Here is a 23,439-nt window from a genome sequence, read left to right as displayed (position 1 = left end):
GGCTGTGGCTACCGGCACCTCGGTTCAGTCAGCTGATTCCAGCGCTGGCCATAGGGGGCGAACAGCTGCCCCCTGTGGAACGGGCACGCAATTTGGGCGTCCTCCTAGATGCCCGGCTGTCAATGGATGACCATGTGGCAGCCGTGGCAAGGGGGGCGTTCCACCAGGTTCACCTGGTGCGCCAATTGCGCCCCCTCCTGGACCGAGAGGCCCTACGCACGGTCACTCATGCACTGGTGACGTCTCGCCTGGACTACTGTAATGCTCTCTACATGGGGCTTCCCTTGGGACGCGCCCGAGGACTGCAGCTAGTCCAGAACGCAGCCGCGCGGGCAGTCATGGGGAGTACCAGGTACTCCCATGTAACACCGCTCCTGCGCGAGCTGCACTGGTTGCCTGTGGTCTTTCGGGTGCGTTTCAAGGTTTTGACCACCATCTTTAAAGCGCTCCATGGCATAGGGCCCAGTTACCTGCGGGATCGCGTCCTCCCACATACATCCCAGCGGCCAATTCGCTCTCACAGGGAGGGGCTTCTCCTGGTGCCGTCCACTAGGCAATGCCAGCGGGCGACGCCAAGGAGTAGGGCCTTCTCTGTGATGGGCCCAACCCTCTGGAATGACCTCCCCCCCGACATTAGAACCACCACTGACTTCCGCTCCTTCCGGCAGAAACTAAAGACTCACCTGTTCCGACTGGCTGGCCTGGCATAATTTCAACGCCTATCTCCTGGCATTTATATTTTTACTGGTTTTTAAGGGGATTATTCTGTAGACTTAATTTTATTGGGTATTGGGATTTTAATGTCTGTTTATTTTAATTATTTATTAGCAATACAGTCCTGCACATCTTTTATCCTCCTCTTATCCATCTATTTTATATTTGTATATATATATTGTCCATTTAGTAATTTTAATTGTTTTAATTTTGTTCTTTGACATGGACTGTACACCGCCCCGAGTCCCTTTCGGGAGAGGGGGCGGTCTATAAGCGCTAATAAATTGAAATTGAACAGTCATGTGAAAAACGGTCCTAAGTCACTTTTTCCCAATGCCGTTTTAACTCCACAAATGGCCATTAAACGTATGGTTGTAAGTTGAGGACTACTTGTACTACCATTCAATCATCATTCCAGCATGGGTGGTTATGAGATCTCGCCTTGAAAAAGATTGGATTTGCCTCTTTTGCTTCTTTCTTGAATCCAGTGCTGAAACAGTGAGGAAAGGGATGTCAAGCTATACAGACGCTACCCACGTTCCGCTATAAGCCATTCTTATTTCATATTTGGCCCCCAGCACGTTTCTTGATCTTCTTGGAAAAGCCCCACTGGCCCTCAGTTAGACAGACCTTGCAGGTTTCCATATCACCTGCCCAAATTGAAGGGTCAAGCCAAGCTGTGTGTTACCTTTCTTCTAATGCACGTCACAGAAATGCTCAGATACATTTCTGAAGCTAGAGGAAGGTGAAATATCTTCTGGTCATCTAGAAATGACCAGCACTTGTTTCTACTGTATAGTACCTCACTCTTTTCTGACTTATCCCATTAAGGCAGCTGCAGGGGGATTTAAAAAAAAAGCCATGGCTGACCTTATGCTGGTTTTATAAGCCCCGTCGATCAGGTCACCTATGGGAAATCCATTCCACCTGCTAAATATTAAGACAGTGGGCTTATTGACTTTGTGCTAAATTTAGGAGAACACAGAATGCCTCAGATATTTTTAAGCTCCCAAAACACATATGCAGGAAGTCCAGCGCTTGTGATATGCAACCTACGGCAGGAGTACTGGTATCAGTTGACCTAATCCCTCAATCCAACTCCCACGTGGCCACAGGCTAGTTTCTCTGTTGCAAATGTTGATGCTTTAAAGGGACCTCAGCTCTAGAATCATTAGCCAGCTAGGAGGGCAAGGAGATACGGAACCAAGCAAATGCTCAGGGGTCTCCCTTTATCTAAAGACGATGAGTTTAACTTTGTCTGGCAAACAAGCAGCCCAGCCAGCTTCTTAGGGGCGAAGTGCATCCTGGCCCAGCAAGTCCCACGCCAGATGATACAGAAACTGTGAATACCAGTGCACGCCTGTTTCTTGAGCACTGCAGTTTCTAGAGTCCCCCTTCAGGGACAGCAGTGAGAAGATGCTGTAGACAAAGCGCAATGGGGCAAAGGCATAGTGAGCCCAATGGTGACTTTCAAGGACTGCATAGCAGGAGGCCAGCACCTCATTGACCAGGATCGTGCCATGAGTGGTCAAGGGGGCATAGACACCAGTGCCCTCTTGCTGCCAAACCCGGACGACTCGGGCAGGATGCAAGGGAAGGTCGCCCCCCTGGTATGTCAAAACGGAGTCCCCCACACACACTCTGCTGGCAAACACAGGAGAGAAGTCGGTCGTGCTGTTGACCGGGTCCCGTGCAACGAAGATGAGATGAGAGGATGTAAGCAGCAGCCGGCGAACAGGTTCTTCTGTCTCGATGGCCACGAAGAGGGTCTGCTGGTGTGGCTCTCGGTGGAGGAAGAGCAGAACCTCACTAAGGGTCACTTGTCCGTTCTGATCTACGCTGAATACATAGTCTCCGTGACGCAGCTTGGAGAGGCTCCTCTTCTCGCCGCTCCGCAGCGTCACGGTCGCATCGCCAGGGAAGCAGCCGCCTGCACGAATAGCCATGGAGTTATCTAGGGAATTTAACAGGCAACATCATGAGATGGGCTGCGTTTGGATTCTGGTCCCCTGGGTTCAAGGTTGAGAGCCTCCTGTCTGACTGCATTTGGGAGCCACCTAGCAGGGGTGTGAAACGTGCAGCCCACGGGCCGGATGCATCACACACTGGCCAACTCATCCCCGTTTTAGCGAAGGGGGGGAAAGTTGCAATATGTCACATGATGACGTGTCATCATGAGTTTGACATCCCTGTCCTAGAGCATCTAATTTCCCTGCCAGGTGTTGATGCAGAGGTGGTATTCAGCAGGTTCTGACCAGTACTGGAGAACCGGTAGCAGAAATTTTGAGTAGTTTGGAGAACCGGTAAATACCACCTCTGACTGGCCCCGCCCCCATCTATCCTCTGCCTCCCAAGTCCCAGCTGATCAGGAGGGAATGGGGATTTCGCAGTAACCTTACCCTGCCACGCCCACCAAGCTATGCCACGCCCACCAAGCCACGCCCACAGAACCGGTAGTAAAAAAAATTGAATCCCACTACTGTGTTGATGCCAAGGCCAGTGGAGCCTATGGGCAATGGGAAGGCACTGGACCTCAAACCAAGGGTGACCCTTGCTGTAGGGAGAAGAAAAAGGAAGACTCCAAGTGCCAAGGTCATTGCTGGCCTGGATGTTGTGGTTTAACAACATGTACGAAGGGGAAACATCCTTTTAAAAACTGTATTTTAATCATGGTATTATTCCCTTGCCAACATTTGTCTTTTAGTAGGAATAATAATGGTTTCCTTCTGATTTTTGCTCTGGCTTTATTCTGATTTTACACTGATTTTAAGACTGGCTTTGAGATTCTTGGGGATAAAAAAATGGAAATATTTACTCTAAATAAAGAGATTTAACTCTATTTATGGCCCGGATTAGGAATCAACCTAGTTTAACGTACAGTGTTTATTTAAAACATTTATATAGCCGTTCATCTGATATCGAAGGACACAAGAAGACAGAATCATAACAAGTATTAATATGTTGCCTAATTAGGCACAGTGCCAAGTCTGATGCTTCCCCCCCCCCCCCTTTCATAAAAACTATTCTCTGGCTCTTTCCTCTGTCCAGGGAGGTAATGGAGCCTAGGAATTCTGCTCTTCAAATGGATTCATGCAAATCCCACCAGCAAATCCACCATTCCCTTTTATACTTTGGGGGCAAAGTCCTCTCTGTACCTGCTTTCACAGAAACATGGATGTGCGCCTTGGATTCATAGTACACCCAGTCAAAGCCAGCTTCCACAGCTAAGCGGGCCAATATGCCGTATTTCTCCCTGTCACGGTCAGAGGTGGTGATGTCCAGCGCCCGGCCCTCATAGTGTAGAGAGTCAGGCAGGTGGTGTCCGTCTTCATCCCAGCCCTCCGTCACTCGCAGTCTTACGCCCGGCCACATATTCATGACGGCGATGGCCAAGGCATTCACTCGGTCTTTGCAACGCTGCAGGAAGCAAAGAGGTAGATGGCATTAAGATCCAAGCTGCATTGAAACAGAGACTTAAAGGAGGGCTTGGGAGATGGAGGAGGAGAAGGACCATCCCGAGGCGCCAGCAATTGAACCAGCTCTGATCCAGAGCAATTTTCAAGCTCTTGGGTTCAACTTTGTCACTAGTTCATTTTCCCCCTTTTTAATTCTTTTTTTTAAAAAATTTAAATTTTTGAATAGACACAAACAAACAAGACACAACAAACACCATAAAAACATATTCCATTGCAAATTATAAAAAGGGTGTCAATTGGTTACAAAGAACTTTCGTGCATCCCTTCCACAGTCATCACCTATAATCCATATCAAATTATATATTTTACAACAAATATTTATGTATATATTACTATCATCATACCTCATCCTTCATATGACTATAGTTGTTTTAACATCCCTTTATAACAAATATTCCAAAATTCAAAGCAAAACCACATAATGGCATTCCATTGTCTATTTTCAATATCATCCAACAAACATTCTATCTTTGTGAAACGTTCTAAATAAAAATTAATTATGTTTGATAACAAAGTTTCTAAACCTCCTTTCTTAATCACTGTTTACAATTTATATCCAATTTCAATATTATAGGCTTTCATACATAACTAAGTTTCAAAACTTCCTTTCATAGTCACCATTTAAAATTTATACCAAATTTCCTCTTGTCGAACCAATATATATGTATACATTATATCATTATCAATTATTTATCTAGCTATATCCATTATCACTTCATTTTTAACATAATGCTCTAATTTTAACTATTTAGCTAGTATTTTGTTAATAGTTTTCATATCTCAACCTGTGTCTTTCCAGTAGTAGTACAATCTTATTTCTTTTGCCTTATGTGGGATTAATCTTCTGGTTATTTCCTTAATCAACTTTGTGTGGACTTCTCCTCGCACCTTGTTGCTTGTTGCATGTCTTATAAATTCTCGAAACCCTCCATCAGCTTCTTTAATCAGTTTATCTTTGGTTATCAGTAGTGCTTTTGTCAAAGTTCCTCTCCTTAAATCCATCAATTCTTCTCTTTTTTCTCCTTCTACATCTTGAAATCTAGGGTAGGGCTCTTTTCCATCTCTCTTCCCTTTCCATGTTCCATTCTTTCCATTTCCAACCACACTCAGATCACTGTCAATATCCACAGTTATCTTGCCTCTTTGTTCATTATACCTTTGGGTTTTTGAGACTCTAACCTCCACTTTTTCCATTAGCTGGCTATCTTCAATTTCATCAAATTTTGCTATATTACCATCTATATTTTCCAATTTCTTCTCAATTCTCTCTGATGTTTCTAATAATTTTTGAATTTGTTGTAATGTTGTAATGTTATGGTTTATTCTTGGTATTGTGTCATTGTCCAATTTATAAACACTGCCACTCTAATTGGAAAACAAAGCTTTGTTTTTCACTTCTCTCTCGCTGCCAAAGAGACATCCAAAGGGCGCCTGCATAAAAAACCACCTTATCGCTTTGCAAGCTAAAACCTTTGAAGTGCAAGTTCAAAATGATCAGAGAAAAGAGAGAAAAATATTTCCAGAACTCAGCCTCCAACCTCCAAGTGGCAGTGTAACTTCTTTTCCTTCTGATGTTACTGCTATCTTTATATTCCTTTTATATCCTCTTTATATTCCAAGTTTAAAAGAAACAAGGCTCTTAAATGGAACAAAAGAAAAAGAAAAAAACCCATCCAAGCCAGTATTGTGAAAGTAAAAAAAAAAAGATTTAATCCATAGGTTAAAAAAAGTAGAAGAAAAGCCAATACTTTCACTTTAAAAAGTAGGAAGTGCTTGCAAAACCTCCATCCATAGAAGACGATTAAAAAAAAGGATAACACACTGTCCAAAATAGCTTAAATTCGCCGCTTATTTTCTTTTCTTTTCTTTACAAGTTTAATTTGGTTTTAATCTTTTTTGGGCAGTCTCTTTTGTAAAAATAAAATTTCTTACCAGATGGACACACTTTCTCTTTTCCGCTTTCCTCCGGTTGCGGAGCTGTCCCGACTTCAGCATCTTGGGGCTGCGCTTCTATCGCCGGCTAGAAGAGATTCTCTTGGATCAATCAGGGACTTTGCGATGTCCCTGAGATCAGCAAAACATACTCTTCCCTGTCACCGTCTCTTTGGGATGGTTTAGGTCCAGATGGACCACCCAGAGGTAAAAGTATCGGCTGCGATCTCGGAGCTCCGAGAACGCATGTCCGTATCGTCGCTATGTCAGCTCCTTCTCCACCCCTTTTTAATTCTTGGTGCCCCACAAAGCAACTGGAAAGTAGCATCTTGGTCGTGATTATCTATTTTTCCTAGAACTGTGATGGCGATCCAATGGCATGTGTGCCACAGGTGGCATGCGGAGCCACATCTGCCAACACATGACCCATCCAATCCAGCGCAGATGAGCATGCCAGCCAGCTGATTTTTGGCTTCCAGAGGTCCAGGAGAGGCAGTTTTTTCCCACCCTAGGCTCCTTACGAAAGCCTCTAGAGCCTGGGGAGGGCAAAAAAAGCGGCCCAAAAGGCCTACCAGAAGCCAGAAATGGATCATTTCCGAACTTCTGGTAGGCCTGTTGGGCTCATTTTTCACCCTCTTCAGGCTCTGGAGGCTTTCCTGGAGCCTGGGGAGGGCAAAAACAGCCTCCCCCAGCCCCCCATAGGAAATACCAAGCTCAGCTTGGAGGCGATAGTGCAGCGCATGGGGGGGGGAGTGTGTGTGTGGGGGGGTTGTGCATGCATGTGCATGTGGGGGCACGCTTTGCATTATTGGTGCTGGCACACACACACGTTATCACGTGTACACACTTGCATTTCTGGCACCCAACAACAAAAAGGTTAGCCATTGCTGTCCTAGAATACAGGTAGTCCTTGACTTACAACTGCAATTGAGCCCAACATTTCTGTTGCTAAATGAGACAGTTGTTAAATGCTGGCAGAGATACTGTGGGCCGATCCTTTGTTGTTTCCAGGGTGGCCCCACAGGCCAGATCCAAGCTGCCTTGAGTTTGACACCCCTGCTGTAGACAGACAGCAAAATTTTGGAATAAGTCGAGAAGCTCTCAGATTCACACTCTTATTTGCTGCCAGTGGTTGAGTTTAATATATGTAACAGAACTCAATTAAACCCCCAATAAAACAAAGCATCCTTTAAACATCATTAATCATGTCTTTCTTATGAATTGGAATGGAGCTATCTGCCAAGGGCATTTCCAGTTGGAAACCCAGATAATTAAGAAAAACCTTTAATAGTCTATAATAGCTTTTTTCTTTTTATTTAGTTCATATGTTTGTTAAATTGAATGAACAGAAAGATCACATAATCAGACAAGAAGAAAGCAAATAATTAGCTGAGCATGAAGGCAAGAATAAAAGATAAAAAATGCAGCATGTCTGCAAAAGCGAAAACCAATTCTGCATGAATGTGTGTGTGTGTACATGTATAAATATTCGGCTTTTGAAGTACTTTTTCAGAAAAAAACCTTGGAATTTTTGAATAGCCTTATGCTGCCCCCCCCCCCCCCATTTTCTTCAATGTCTGTTTATTAAGAACTAGGGAAAAGGGTGACTTTTAAAGTGGGAGGATCGGTGGGCTTGATCTTGGCCATTGACAATTAACCATTAATTCTTTGAAATTAGGCCATCTCTCTCCTGAAGCAGTCAGGTGGAAAAAAACACCAACTCAACCACCCTGAGAAAAATACATTCCAATTCACTACCTGGTTTTTAATTAACCCGAATTTAGACCAGGCAGATTGGGGTAGGCAGATGAAAGATTCCTTAACTGAATAACATCCTGTTAAATGTTCTCTCAAAATAAGTGGGAGGGGTTTTTGTCCTGTTCCAGGGCTGGGTTCCTGCCAGCTCTAACCTCTTCTATAGAAGAGGTTCCACAAATCTACAGTGCTGTTTAGAACCGGTTCCAGCTTCCTCCCCCCCCCTCCGCACATCATCAAGATGAAGAGCGAGAGGAGGAATTCTGGGAGTTGAAGTCCGCAAGTCTTAAAGCTGTCAAGTTTGAACACCCCTGGGGTTTTTTTTTCTAAAGGGTTAGGGGTGCAAGGGTCTTGTAACTTGACAGCTTTAAGACTTGCACACTTCAATGCCAGAGTTCCTGAGCCAACATGACTGGAGGAGGAATTCTGGGAGTTGAAGTCCGCAAGTCTTAAAGCTGTCAAGTTTGAACACCCCTGGGGGGTTTTTTCTAAAGGGTTAGGGGTGCAAGGGTCTTGAAACTTGACAGCTTTAAGACTTGCGTGCTTCAAATGCCAGAGTTTCTGAGCCAACATTTTGGTTGCTAAATAAGAGCATTGATAAGTGAGTTTCACCACATTTTACAAGTTGGCCACGCCCACCCAGTCACATGACTGCCAACCCACTCCCACTCAGTTACATGGCTGGTAAGCCACTCCTATCTGGTCACATGGCCAGCAAGCCACTCCCACAAAGCAGGCCACACCTACAGAAGAGGTTCTAAAAAAATTGAAACCGACCACTGTCCTATTCCCTAGAGTGCGCCCTGGTGAAATCAGCTTTTCTTCAGGGGCTATTCCTACCGAATCCTGAATCCTGAATCCTACCCCATTCTCTTGCCTCTACTTTCTTCCATTGATTTTTAGACTTATCTCTTTATTATGAACTGTATATCTCATAATCCTTACAAGGAATCAGTCAAATATTCATGGTTCCAACATCTCTTTTCCCAAAAAAGACACCTTCTGTGGCTTACAGTGGAGGAATTATGGTTTAAATATACAGGCTGCATCAAAAGTAATCCAGAGGGAGGGAGGGAGGGAGGGAGGGAAAGAAGGAGGAAGGAAGGAAGGAAGGAAGGAAGGAAGTCCTATAGTCCAACAGATGATCTAAAGGAAATCTGCAAACATAAGAGAAAATATTCCATACTTAGGAATATTTGAAAGATTGTGTGTCAAACAATAAAGAAATGTTTAAAGGAAAATGGCAATGAATTTAAATATCTGAGGTAATTTATTCAATATATTCAATTCTATGGCACTTGTTTTGATATACCCTGTATACAAACCTTGAATAAATTATGCAGGTCGCTAAATTGTTTTAATGGAACAAAATATTTCAAAATGCATTGATTTGTTACTTAAATCTTTCCTTGACATATGATACTTTTTTAAAAATCACAATTCCTTTTATTTTTCTAAGTACCCAGCGTGCTGTATACTCCATTTATGTACAATGAATTGCATCACTGAATACACTTTAGGAATTTGTATGTATGATATACATATGAAAATATTTGCAAAATGTGTCTTCGAGTAAATACATACATGAGGCTGCTGAAATTATATACAGATTCCTGTTTCCTGTGGAATCACTCATTTTGCCGCTTCATGAAACCTGCCTGCGTGATTTTGGGCCAGTCCTTCTCTCTCTCAGCCTAACTACCTCACACGGCTGTTCTTTTGGGAAAATAGGAGGAGGAAGGAGGATTAGGTAAATTTGCTGCCTTGGGTTATTTATGAAGTAATAAAGGTGGAGAAAATAAATACATTGTATATATTTATATTTATTTAATATTTTAATATATATTATCTATTAAAATTTATACATTCAATGGTACCTTGGTATTCAACTACTTTGAAACTCACTGAATTTGGTAATAATTTTGATGCAAAAAAATTTGTCCCGGTACTCATTGTTTGTTTGGTACTCAACACACAAGCTAGAACTTGTCGGTGTCGGCTGCCTTATGACTCGCTACATTACTTCTCATGGGAAACCATCTGTTTGATACTCATCATTTTTGGTACTCATTGCACCACTCGGAACCAATTAATGATGACTACAAAGGTACCAGTGTAAACCTAATACCCCTGCCTCCTATTTTGTCTTTAACAGATTACATTAGGACTTAGAAATTCTGAGATGAAGAAACAGTTATAGGTTGCCTCTGACCTGTGGGCACAATTGAGCCCAAAATGTTTGTTACTAATCAAGACTCACTTAATGTTTTGCCCCATTTTACGACCTTTCTTAATAATAATTCTTTATTGTCAGTGCACAACATATGTACAATGAGATTGATTTAGCTCCCTCAATGCACTCCCCCCAAACACAATACAACTCACAGTGAAGACAAAGAAAAAAAATATCCCTAACCCAATAAATCATATTAACAAACACCCAGCCCCATTACACCAGTGTGAACACGTTACACGTTGTGTTGGCCCTGCAAGCCCATCGTACTACTTAGTTATGATGTTATTTCGCATTTAGGAGGCTGACAGCCCATGGATAAAAACTGCCACCATTGTTAAGTGAATCATTGGAGTTGTAAAGTTAATAAGTGAATCAGGCTTCCCTATTGACTTTAGAATAGAATAGAATAACAGAGTTGGAAGGGACCTTGGAGGTCTTCTAGTCCAACCCCCTGCCTAAACAGAAAACCCTATACCGTTTCAGACAAATGGCTATCCAACATCTTCTTAAAGACTTCCAGTGTTGGGGCATTCACAACTTTCACTGATTAATTGTTCTAACTGTCAGGAAGTTTCTCCTCAGTTCTAAGTTGCTTCTCTCCTTGATTAGTTTCCACCCATTGCTTCTTGTTCTACCCTCAGGTGCCTTGGAGAATAGTTTGACTCCCTCTTCTTTGTGGCAGCCTCTGAGATATTGGAACAATGCTATCATGTCTCCCCTAGTTCTTCTTTCTCTTAAGCTAGACATACCCAGTTCCTGCAACCGTTCTTCATATGTTTTAGTCTCCAGTCCCCTAATCATCTTTGTTGCTCTTCTCTGCAGTCTTTCTAGAGTCTCCACATCTTTTCTACATCGTGGTGACCAAAACTGAATGCAGTATTCCAGGTGTGGCCTTACCAAGGCATTATAAAGTGGTATTAACACTTCATGTGAACTTTGCTTGTCGAAAAGTCACAAAAGATGATCACAAGACCCCAGGATACTGCAACTATCATAAACACATGCCAGTTGTCAAGCATTTGAATTTTGATTATGTGACCATGGAGATGCTGCAACCATCAGGAAATGGTTCTGTCACTTTTTTCAGTGTGGTTGTAACTTCAAACAAGTCATTAAATGAATGGTTGTAAGTTGAGAACTACCTCTACTGTCCTCCCAGATGTTGTTGGACCCTCAACCTCAAGAACTGATTCTCTCACGTAAATCAATCCAGTTATGACATAAAGCTACATGGCTCTCTAAGACCCAGGTAACACCTGGCTGAATAAAGCAAGAGGAAAGAGGTGGTGAAAGGGTGGAGGAACAGGAAGTGAGTGGGAGAAAAAGGCATTTCATTTTTTTTTTAAAAAAAACCCAGCCTTGTCTATAGTGAAAAGAGCGAGCTAGAAGCCCAAAGAGGAATGCGAGAGGCTTCCCATGGGCTCCTGGGTCTGAACACAATAGCTGTTTTCCAGGCCCAGAATTACTTAACTCGGCGAGAATTCAAACTTCTCGGGTAATAACAGCAAAATCATCAACTTTGCCACAAAGGACTCTTTCAGTCACTCCACAGGCCCGGGACTGGTGTCAACGCAGGGGGGAAAAGGGCACCGTAGGACGTGTCATAGATGGGACCTCATTGGGTGCCAGCTTCCCCCCCTCCCCTTGCAACTCCCACTGTAGGTCCCTCAGCACCCAGCAGGCTTCAGACCGAACAGCTGCTTTCTTGCAGCGGACTTTGAGTGGCAGGGAAGTAGGAAGCTCCTGAGCTCCTGTTGGAAGATGGGGAACTTAAAAGTTGCGGATCTGGAGTTAGAAGCTTCCCACTGAGGCAGGAGGCGGATGACTCTTACAATGACTCCTTTGGGCTAGAAGGAGATTGTGAAGCTGGTGGAGGAACTATATACCTCCTGGCATTGCTCCTCACAGTTCACACTGGTTGGGGCTACTGGGAGATGTTCAAAAATCGCTACAAGAAAGGACAGAAGTCTATCATCCCTCTACTCCAGCAGCAACATTCCTAGCCACTTGATAGCTAAAAGTTATCACAACCTTTCCCCTCAAAATATATAATGCAGTGTTGCATCGCAAGGGTCTGTTTTTATGACGTACTTGAAAGGAGTACGCATTATGATGAGTCATTAAATTTATTTAGTCAAGCTGCTCTTGGACTTTTCATATGCTGAAAAGGGGAATTTACCAACTTCATTCTTAAGCCTGCAATCCACAAGATTTGAGGTGGCAAGTCTTAAATAAACTAAGGAAACATCATAAATTAGTGTCAATTTTAACAACAACTAGCTTAAAATCTTATGTCTTGCTCCCAATGTCTTTTGCCCTTGCTGGACAAAATAGCAAGAAGGAATATGTTTGCTGGTGTTTTTTTTTTTTTACTCTCCACCTTTAAAGTAAAAGGACTGGAAACTTAATACACATGCAAGGAAAAAAAATACAGATTCAGAAAAATTTAATTGAATATGCATAGGAGAGTCACATAAGTTTACCTAACCCCCCCTCCCAAAAATAATAATAAGTTTCCTACTACAAGTTTTGTATCAGTGAATACTTGGTGGGGAAAAAATTACAGAATACAGAACAACAGAGCTGGAAGGGACCTTGGAGGTCATCTAGTCCAACCAGTGGTGGGATTCAGCTAGTTCGCACCTATTCGGGATAACCGGTTGTTAACTTTCTAAGCAGTTCAGAGAACTGTTTGTTGGAAGAAATCTCTTTTTGTTTTTTTTCCCACTTTACAGGACTAATCCTGTAAGGAAGGCAGGAAGGAAACATTCTGGTGTTGTTTCTAGCCTAATCTTTATTGCCCTGCTTACAGAAGATGCCTCTCCGGTTAAGCCTTATTACTTTGTAACAGCTAAGGCGAAGCACCCATCGACTTGAGGGGCGTTGAGTTGACCACGCCCACACAGTCACATGACCACCGAACCCCCGCCTACCCAGCTGGTCATCAGGGCAGAGAACCGGTTGTTAAATTATTTGAATCCCACTACTGAGTCCAACCCCCTGCTCAAGCAGGAAACTCTCTACCATTTCAGACAAACGACTGTCCAATCTCTTCTTCAAAACCTCCAGTGTTCAAGCACCCGCAACTTCTGAAGGCAAGCCTTTCCACTGATTAATTTGTACCCAACCTGTTGAAAAGGTTCTGCCTCATCTCTTGGCAAGGATAATTGCATTTTTTCCCCTTGAATGTCCCTTAATGAGCATAGAGTGGAATAGGACAGGAGAGGAAAGTTTTAAAAAGCTTCAGTTAATACATTTTTTGCCCTGGCAAGGCATTGTGAGTGTGGGAATATTCGTTGCACGTATTTAGGCTGAAAGAGAAGCTTGTTTTGCTTTGTATAAACATGTAAGTAGCAGTTTCAAAGAAACCTTGAAGTTATTCTCATATCAGAAGAGCAAAGCTGATAAAAGAGAACTTGGTTCAGCAGGAATTATTGGGCAGATCTCAAACCCCAGAATAGCATTCTTACAAACTGAAATAAAAAGCTAAAACGGGGGGAGGGGGGGGAGCAATGAAGGTTATTACAAAACGTGTATAGTCTCTGTTAAGGCCCATCTTTTTGTTTTGCTTAAAATCTAAGCTGCAATTTTGGACAATTTACCATTCTTACAGAATGCAATTGCACTTACTTCTGCACAGACATATGTAGCATTTTAGTCCTGATACACAATGAATTTGAGAGTAATTGGGGCTCTTGGTCTCAGGTGGAATGTAAAGGCAATTAAAGGACAGCAATCTAGGATGAAATGTATAAAAAGAAGAGGAAATGGGAAGAACAGAAGATGGAGCCAAGTGGATTTTAGTTATGGCAACTGAGATCATTTGTTATCACAAACCTCAACATATTGGAAATTCTTTTCCTAGCTTCTTTGCCCTCCACCAAAGCAGGCACATGTTTTGACAGCGGCACATTTGGAATTTTGAGGACATAACTAGGGACACTCTCACGCGCTTGCCACAATTTCACAAAATTAACCACTGCATGGAGTTGCGGTTTAGGTATTTAGTTACAGGTGATCTTCAACTTATGACGACAATGGAGCCCAAAATTTCCATTGCTTTAGCAAGACAGTTGTTCAGTGTGCCCCCATTTTATGACCTTTTTGCCACTGTTGTTAAGTGAATCACTCTGGTTGTTAAGTGAATCATGTTTCCCCCGGTGACCTTGCTGGAAGCCGGTTGGGAAGGTTACAAATGATGATCACATGACCCAATGACAGTGCAACTGTTCTACATTTGTGGAAGTTATCAAATGTTGATCTCATGGGGATGATGCAATTAGTGACAACTGGTCATAATTCACTTTTTTCAGTGCCGTTATAACTTTAGACAGTCATTAAATGAATAGTTGTAAGTTGAGGACTATCTGTAGTTTCTAGGTCAGTGATGGCAAACATGGAAAACATTGCGTGGAAACGTCATGCGTGTGCACTCATTGGGGCCACGCCCCAGAAAAGCCAAACTACTGGATTCTACTGCACATGCCCGCCCAACAATCAGCTGGCCGGCACGCATGCACAGGCTGGTTTTCGGTACTGCCGCGCGGGCGAAGAGATCACACTCCGGAGAAGTTGAACTTCCAGGTTCTGGCGCGCATGTGCACCCGGCAATCAGCTGGCCAGCGTGGCATGCACACACTGTTTTTCAGCACTGCCGCATGCAAGGACAGCTGATCATTGCACATACATGCCCGCCAGAAACCCGGAAGACGAACAGGCAAGGGCACGCGTGCCGGGCAGCATGGCTTCACATGCTACTTTGGGCACCTGTGCTGTAAGTTCATCACCACGGTGGCCTGGCTCTGTCCTATAACTGGGTAGCATACGGCCTAAGACAATTAAAAATTGAATAATACAAAGATTCTACAAAACACACCAAAAAGATCCCAGCGCCATCCAAACAAAGATCCCGTACAGGATCCATCAGCAGCCTCTCTAGTCCCAGGCCTGAGGGGAAGAACCAGGTTTGCAGGGATTGTTGAGAAAGAGTTGGAGGCAGTGGGGGATACAAATCTCCACGAAATCCTTTCTTGGTCATCGGTGAGCTTGCTTTCTGCCTCCAACGTATTTTGGTGGCAGGCATGAACAAGGCAGGAGGTGCAGTCACTTGCCATCATTACTAACAAAGAGTGCCCGTGGGTCTCTCTGAGAAAGGTCCAGAGGCCTTTTGGCAAGTGGAGGCGATGACAGAGGTTCATGCTTTGTTTTGCAGTTGTGAATTCCCAGTCAATTTAAATATTCTCCCCAGGTATACCCAACTACCCCCAATTGTGAAGATAGTTATGTCCACGTAGGTGGGGCATGGAGCCTCCTTAGCCTGAGTGGAAGTATCTTTAGGCAGCCTGGTTATTGGCATCAATTTCCCTCCTTCTCTGGTGTATTTAAGACAGAGAAAGCACTCCTCCCTTCGACTGCAAAACTTTAACGGACAGGGGAGCAACGTTATTAGTCAGCTCCTGTGCATGAACAAAATGCATTCCTGAAGTCATTCTAAGGAATATTTATAATTGTGGTGTTTAAGCCCACATCACCCAGCTTCCTGTCTCCCCTTAAAGCAGCCCCTAATGCCCCAGGGGAGCCATTAAACCTTCCTGTCATTCTTCTCTTTGTTCTCTGCACACCCCCTTAGTTATTCAGACTTGAATGACTGCTGCCAGCCCACCCTGCCTTCAGATGGCATGCTATGACTCAGCAGCAGGAAACTGGAACGAACTCCGCTTTCTACCCACCAAAGGCAAAATGTCATTGTCCCCCCAGAGAAGTACCAGCTCTCCTCACCCGCCTTCCATGCCCTTCTTTCCCTCACCACCGAAGGCTTCAGGCAGACCGGAAGGAACGTTTTCTGGGTTTTCAAGTAAAGGAATAAGCTACTCCTGCCCAAACTCAGTGCACAAAAAGGGATGGACTGTATTGAATGCCTGTAGGATTTAGGCACAAAGCCATCCGTCTGGTAGGTTATCTCTGCTGGTATCATGCTACCCATTCATCTTTGGTGGCACTCCTTGATTCAGGAAGAAGCTGGAAAGTCTGGTACAAAATTCACCTCCCCTTCCAAATTTTATAAACTACATCCATGTAGCAAATGTTCCTGCCAAATGAAACAAGGTGTGACAAAGATGGCATTAAAGATCTGCAAATATTAGCAGTTGGTAGTGTTTTCACACCCTTTTGGATCCATTTATCCACTATTTGTTACATGCATTTCAGTTCTCCTGCCACCCATTTCTATTGTTCTTTTGAATATTTGCTCTTATTTCAAGGGCATATACCATAGCATCTTTTCAAGCAATTAGATCATCACACTTGCCGTATTTGATAAGCAAGCTGGAATATTGTGGTTCATCCATCATGTTTGAGTTTGAAATGACGATGGTAGATTCATCCATGCTAAGCCAAATGGCATTTCAACATCAGATACCACAACTAATTTCCACTGTCAGAACAGCCTTCACATATCTAAGTTCTTTTGAAGGCATCTTAATTGCTGGCCATCACTGTGTTGTCTGACAACAAATCTATATGTTCATTGTTGCATGATATGAACAAAAGGTCTATTTGACAATTTAGATCAGGGCTGTCAAACTCGCGTCGTCAGAGTAGCATCACATGATCCATCGGGACTTTCCCCCCCTTCGCTAAACCGTCCAAGGGCGTGGCCAGTGCGTAATACATCTGGCTCATGGGCCGAGAATTTGACAGCCTGATTTAGATGCATTAGTTACTCTGAGTAGAGAGGCAGAATATAAACCAAATAAATGAATTTTATCTGACAATTCTGCTGGCACTAAGCACTTTCTTAATCAAGACAATATTGAAAGAGATGAATATTGTGTGTGTTTAAAAAAAAAATGAGAGCACTTCAGAATGCTCCATCTATAACAGATCAATGTATTTAAGACCAAATGGGGATTTCCCATCCACCCACCCAAATCCCAGCCTCAATCAATTTTTCTATTAGAATTAATCATTTTAATCCACCTGCAGTAGGCTATTTCTAAAAATATTTCTAGTAATGAGTGGAAGCTCCTCACAAGGGAATCCAACAAGCGAGAGTAATTAATCTATGGACAGCTTGCCACCCAGAGTTGTAGGTGCTCCGTTGCTGGAAGTTCAAGATGGCATGAAGATTTCTGCCTTGTTCAGGCGTTGGATGAGAAGACCTCCAAGATCCTTTCTAGCCCTATGCTTCTATGGTTTATGGCGTAGAAGTCCTCCACCTCTTCCTGGGTCCCCTGAGAAAGCCTTAATCCTTTCTCGGGAAACAACCTGGGCCATGAGACTGTTTAGGCAACCCTCATCAGGCAGTAGCCATTTCGTCACACTAGATCAGGGGTGTCCAAACTTGGCAACTTTAAGACTTGTGGACTTCAACTCCCAGAATTCCCCAGCCAGCTGGCTGGGGAATTCTGGGAGTTGAAGTCCACAAGTCTTAAAGTTGCCAAGTTTGGACACCCCTGCACTAGATGATGCGGATAAGATGGGAAGCAGGGCCTTCCATCAGCCTCCAGAAGGACCATCCCAGAATTATATCAAATATTCCAGGCCATGATTAAAGCACTCCTTTTTTTTTAACGCTACACTATATATCTGAACTTGCTATTTTTCCTCTTCCCTCCCATAACTTTTCTCTTTTGTATATTAACCCTGGGGACAGGCTCCTTTTAAAAATTGTATATACGGAGTCCAGGTGATCCTTGAGTTATCACCATAATGGAATCTGCCCATCATAGCCATTAAATGGTTACAGTCATTAAGGGAGACACTCACATGATTGCCTCCAGGGATGGGCTTCAAAAATTTCAGCAACGGGTTCTCTTCCCGGTTGCTGGGTGGGTGTGACCATAGTGGGTGTGGCCTAGTTGGCCTCCTGCACCACCGGGGGGAGCATTTTCGCCTTCCCCAGGCTCCGGAGGCTTTCCTCAAGCCTTTGGGAGGGCGAAAACTGCCTCCCCTGGGCTCCGAAGGCCTTCCGGGAGGCCCATTTCCCCCCCTCCCCGAGCCTCCACACAGCCCTGCACTTACCTCACATCCAAAACTGGCCATGTGGAGACTCCTGGGAGGGAAGGGGTGGGCGGGGCCAGCCAGGGATGGGACTTGGAGGTTCTCCACACAGGCCATAACGTTAGTTACGGGTTTGCCTGAACCTGGACAAACCCATAGCAGCCCACCTGATTGCCTCACTCAATGATCGCTGTCCCAGTCCTCTCATATGTGGCCACTAAGCGATTGCACAGGTTGTTAAAGGAACGGAGCAAAGGAACTGCCTAGCGAAAGGAAGCAGCCAGTTCCCCTCAGTGCACAGAACCAACGTGGTGGGTCACAGCTTCCTTCTTCCAGCCCTGCGCATCGGCTCCCCTTCCACCGTGCACTAGAACATTAGTCCTTCTCTCTAGCTGCCCTGCCTTCCCTACGCTGGAGAGAAGCATAGGGCAGAGTGGGGAGATGGCACACTGCATAGAGAAACAAGGCGCCTTGCGACCTTCCCTGTTGAGTTTCTGAGCAAACCGTCAGGGAAGATTGCAAATGAAATGATCGTGGAGGGCTTGTCAATCTGTCCTAAGTCTGAGCGGGTTGACAACAGCCCAGGTCACAATTGCATGGCCACAGAAGTGCTGTAATAGCCATAACTTTGAGTACTACCGTGTTTCCCTGAAAATAAGACAGGGTTCTATTTTCTTTTGACCCCCCCGAAATAAGCCCTTGGCCATTATTATTTTTGAGGTGCAGGAGGCGGCGAGCATGGTCACCTCATGGCTGCTGCTGTGTTGCAATATTTTTGGGGAGGGCTTATTTTGGGGGGAGGGCTTATTTTAGCACATGTGCTCAAAAGCTCAGCTGGGCGTATTATCCAGGGCGATCTTATTGTCGGGGAAACAGGGTAGCCGTAAATCCCTTCTTTCAGCATTGTAATTTTGAACAGTTGCTGAACGAACGGTCATAAATCAAGGACCAGAATAAAATCTGCTTTACCCCAATAAACAAATCCAATACTGCTGTGATAGCATGCATGCATCTCTATGAAGTGGACCTCCAACCACGCCTTGACTCCAGTTAACGGGAAACACTGACCAGAATCCTTCCCGTGCCTTGGTTAGTGTAGCAGGGAAAGGATCCTGTAAATTCTCCAATCCCACCGCACTCCTGGGGCCAACCAAAGATGATATTTGCCAGTTCTCTGAACTACTCAAAATTTCCACTATCGGTCTCCAGAACCTGTCGGAACCTGCTGAATTTCACCTCTGTTCTAAGCCAAAAATCATATAATCACAGGGCTGGATCTCTTGGAGATCTTCTTGTCCAACACCCTGCCCAAGGCAGGAATCCTTACACCATCCTAAACGTCCAGCAATGGATCACCTACAACTCTGGGAGGCAAGCGGTCCATAGATTAATTGCTCTCACTGTCAGGAAATTCCATCTCAGTTCCAAGATGGATCGCCTTGTGAGGAGCTTCCACTCATTGCTAGAAATATTTAGAAATGTTTAGAAATAATCTACTGCAGGAGGATTAAAATTACTCATTCTTTCCTTTACAGTAGAGACCAATCCTTCAGCCACCTATGGCTAAAATTGAATTCCTTATAATCTGTGTTTTGTCTTAGATTTGGAGGCTAGCAAAACCAATCACCTTCCTAAACCTGCATTATGAGTTAATCGATCCTACTATATAGTGATTGTGATCTCCATTCAAATCTGCAGAAATGTTCATTTCGGGCTTGGAATGTCTTTCAATAGCGCTTAGACTTGCAGCCCTTTCTAAGCAGTTTACAGAGTCTTTGTTAATGTGTTGCTCCTTTTTCTGGTGCTTTTGAGATCCTGGAGGTGTTCCTAATTATTTTTGTTTCCAAACATACCACTTAGGTTTTTTTTTTTTTATTACTTTTGGCCTAACATATCACTTGATGTACATTAACCAACTTAATGTTTGGCTCACATTGTAACTGCTAATTGCATTTGGGTAGTTTTTTTTGCCCCCTTCTCCTTCTCCCTCTCCCGCACAACACACAATGTGTGTATATTAATCCTTGCACAGTTTTATTTTCCGTACATTTCCCGAAGTGGGTTGTGATCCAAGAAAGCTGGTTAAGATAATAAATGTAACTCTTCCATAAGGTTCCTCCTCTTTTTGCAGAATTAATAAGGGCTGTTTTTTTTTCTCCCTAAAGAACACTAAAGCGACATTGTTTCCCTTACACAGATTAATTATATATATATATATATATATATATATATATATATATATATATATATATATATATATATATATATATATATATATATATATATATATATATATACATACATACATACATACATACATACATACATACATACATACATACTGTTTTCCTATTTGTTTTCCATTTAAAATGTTCAAGACAACACAACATGCCACTGCAAATCACACTAATAATTCAACTAAAGAATTAAGAATTGCAACAATGCAATACTCCTCAGAAAAGTTTATGTGCACTTGAGTAACAAATTAAAATCCAACGGACAATGGTTTGGTCCACTTCAGGTCAAGCATTTTTCTACCCAAGCAAGCACTTGGCCATTTTCCAACAAAATACTGAAGTACCTTTGAGTTTCTGTGATACTCTGAAGCCCAAGTAGATGTTGTAACTGCAGAGCACAACACAGGAGACATTTTAAAAAGAAATGCCAACGCCAGTGTTTTATAGGTGCATACACAAGATTGGCCATTGTAATGGCATATCTTGCTTTGGTATAAAAATGTCTTAAAGACGGTCTCTCTTAATGACTTGAGAAAACAGGAAAAAAACAAACTGGCTATTTGCAGTATGAAGGGGCTGATGGAATCCTGCAGCACTTTCTCTGATATGGGAAATGTTAGCTAGGCACTATAATAAAATTTGGTAGGCACATTTCTCCTGGGAGTAGCCTAGAAATTTGCTACTGGCACTTGTTTGCTAATCCTGTCCTGTCCCCCCCGCAGCCATAAGACCAAGTCAACCTCCCCGCCACCCAGAAAATTAAATACACAGCATCTCAGAACAATGTCTCTGAACTGAAAAATCCTTCTGAAATTAGCGATAGCTCTCCGAGATCGCTCTGTCTAGACCTGCAGGTTTAGACTCACCTTGTAAGGGGCTATTCCCAGATCAAAGCCTAAAGATAACATTTTATCATTTAAGGCCAGCAGCCTGGCAGAGGGAAAGCCCAGGGGCTAGTGTGTATATAAAGAGAAGTACTTGGGGCCCAAGCCTGCAGACCTGTTAAATCCTCTGATCTGTTGGGTGCACTTGCTAAGGTTACTCAAGAGTTAAAAGGAGAGGCTGTCATCCTATGCTCAGAGTCACAGCCTGCTTTGTTACTGCCTCACATGTGCCAGGGCTGAACCGGGCGCCTCAAGCTTGCAGGGCCTCTGAGCAGCCGGGGAGGACCACCCTTGCCCCCCCCCGAGGAGCACCCACCTCTGTCATCAACCGGTCAGCACCTGTATTCTCTTCATCCTTAAAGATGATGTCAGGGTTGTAGTTGGGCACCAGGATCTTGAAGCGCTCCGAGTGGCGGCTGATTTTGCCCTCGGCTTTGCCACTGGCCCCCAGGGTCTGTTCCGCCACATTGGGCACAAACTGCTTGTATTGCAGCGGGGCCAGGCTTCTGCGGTTGGACTGCTTCCGTCCCACAGGCCCCCTGCCCGGGCCACAGCCCTGAGCAGGGCACAGAAGGCAGCTGGTCAAGCAAAGCCCAAGCAGGTTGACCAGGGTAAGCCTGCGCCAAGCCATCTCAGCCAGATGCCAGCTTAGCTGGCCCTCTCCTCAGATGCGAAAGCCTCTGCTGGTCTCCAGGAGCGCAGTCAGCTGGGGTGGGCATCACCCTGACCAGGCTGCTGGGAAGCAAAGCGGATTCCTCCACAGTCCCATCCCTTCAGGAGCCCGCTGCTGGCAGGAAGGTCTCTCTGTGCCCTGCGTCTCCTCCCGCAGTGACACTGCCTGGCCCCCATACGCGATGCTGGCCCCTCCCCACTGTGCCAAGACACAGTGGCCCTTTCAAAGCCGCCACCCCAGCTCCCAGCGCTTTCCAGAGACCAACCCGGCTCTTCCTGCCCCCTGGCGTCTCTCCCTGCCCAAAGCCATCGCGGAGCCTCCTTCCCCAATAGCTGGCTACCGGGCGACAGGAGCCCCAGACGTGGAGGCGAGCGATGCCACCCTTCTGGTTGCGGGCGCGAGGGAAAGGTGGCTCCCGCTGCCCGGCTCCGCCTTGAAGTCCGGCCCCCCAGAGTTGCTGTGCCGGCCACATCCTTCCCCCCGGGGCCGCCTCTCTCTCTCTCTCTCTTAAGCGGCAGGGGCCGATTCCCGGAGAGAGGGAGGCGCACCCTAAGGATACCAACCTAGCACGCAATTCCCGCGGCGGGGACTCCCTGACCAACTTCGGAAACAGGCAGCCGCCTCTTCGCTGTGCCAGCCTGCATCCTGGCGCCCCCTACTGGGCAGGCCGGGGATCCCGCGATTTACCTTGCACGGGGAAAGAAAGAGGTGGGGAGGGGGTGCGTGCGGCTGATGAAATGGTGTTTTCGGAGTGAGATTTTCACTTTCGGAGTCCTTTTCTCTCTCCCCCCCCCCCTCGCCTCTGGCTCTTTGCGTGAAGATTGTGTTCTCCCCACCCAGCCCCGCCGACCTGGCTTTCTTCAGGGGAAATAGAGGTCTGTAGGTCACTAGGCTGAAAGGCATCAATAAGAGCCGCTCGGGTTTCCTGCACTTGCAGCCTCGTTTCCTGCGTTCCAGGATATGAGAAAATAAATAACTAGAAGGCAGAATATCCTTACCTGAAGCTGCTTTTTCTTCTTCTTTTGAACAGAGAGCAACGAGCTTGAGCCTTTCCTGGCCCTAGAGCAGGGCAAACTTGGGAACTTTTAAGACTTGTGGACTTCAACTCCCAGAATTACCCAGCAGCCGGCTGGCTAGGGAATTCTGGGAGTTGAAGTCCACAAGTCTTGAAAATTCCCAAGTTTGGACACCCCTGTCCTAGAGAGATGACCAAAGAGGAGAAAACTCTTTCTTGGACGATCTGCTGAAATTGGGCCTCAGGTGTCAAAATGATTGTTTTAAAAGTTGCATCTTCAGCAGCATTTTTCGGTTGGTCCTTTCCCTGGTTTTGCTTCCAGTGGTAGGTTGACTCAACCATTCAAACTAAAAACCCGGATCGTTTCCAGAACTTATTTTTCCTCAGCTACCAGACTCAAGGTGGTGGGGGGAGGAAGGATTTTTATTGCCAAGGCCTCACCCTCAATTCTGTATGTCCCTGCAGAGAAAGGAGGAGGGAGGTCGACCTTTGGTACCTCCTCACCGATCCACTGCT

At 44.7% G+C, this 23,439-nt stretch overlaps 1 protein-coding gene across 1 annotated transcript; it reads right to left on the bottom strand.

Annotated features, from left to right (window-relative positions):
- Window positions 1-1,566: 1,566 nt before the first annotated feature.
- On the bottom strand, window positions 1,567-22,237 carry DHH (desert hedgehog signaling molecule). The gene is made up of 3 exons (XM_081934359.1): window positions 21,552-22,237; window positions 3,870-4,131; window positions 1,567-2,668 (listed from the first exon to the last, which is right to left on the bottom strand). The coding sequence occupies exons 1-3, from the start codon at window positions 21,864-21,866 to the stop codon at window positions 2,001-2,003; spliced, it is 1,245 nt and encodes a 414-aa protein (XP_081790485.1). The 5' UTR covers window positions 21,867-22,237; the 3' UTR covers window positions 1,567-2,000.
- Window positions 22,238-23,439: the final 1,202 nt, after the last annotated feature.

Source organism: Natrix helvetica, assembly GCF_964273705.1.
Source record: "Natrix helvetica genome assembly, chromosome: 1".
In the NCBI taxonomy this organism is placed as follows: Eukaryota; Metazoa; Chordata; class Lepidosauria; order Squamata; family Natricidae; genus Natrix; species Natrix helvetica.
This window is presented reverse-complemented; position numbering and strand designations above follow the sequence as displayed.

Excerpts from the sequence above, each read along its gene's own strand:
- DHH (XM_081934359.1), bottom strand. The coding sequence starts at position 21,866 with ATGGCTTGGCGCAGGCTTACCCTGGTCAACCTGCTTGGGCTTTGCTTG. Across the intron at positions 4,132-21,551 it reads CTGACCGGTTGATGACAGAG|CGTTGCAAAGACCGAGTGAA; the intron begins GTGGGTGCTCCT and ends TGCTTCCTGCAG. Across the intron at positions 2,669-3,869 it reads CCATGTTTCTGTGAAAGCAG|ATAACTCCATGGCTATTCGT; the intron begins GTACAGAGAGGA and ends TAAATTCCCTAG.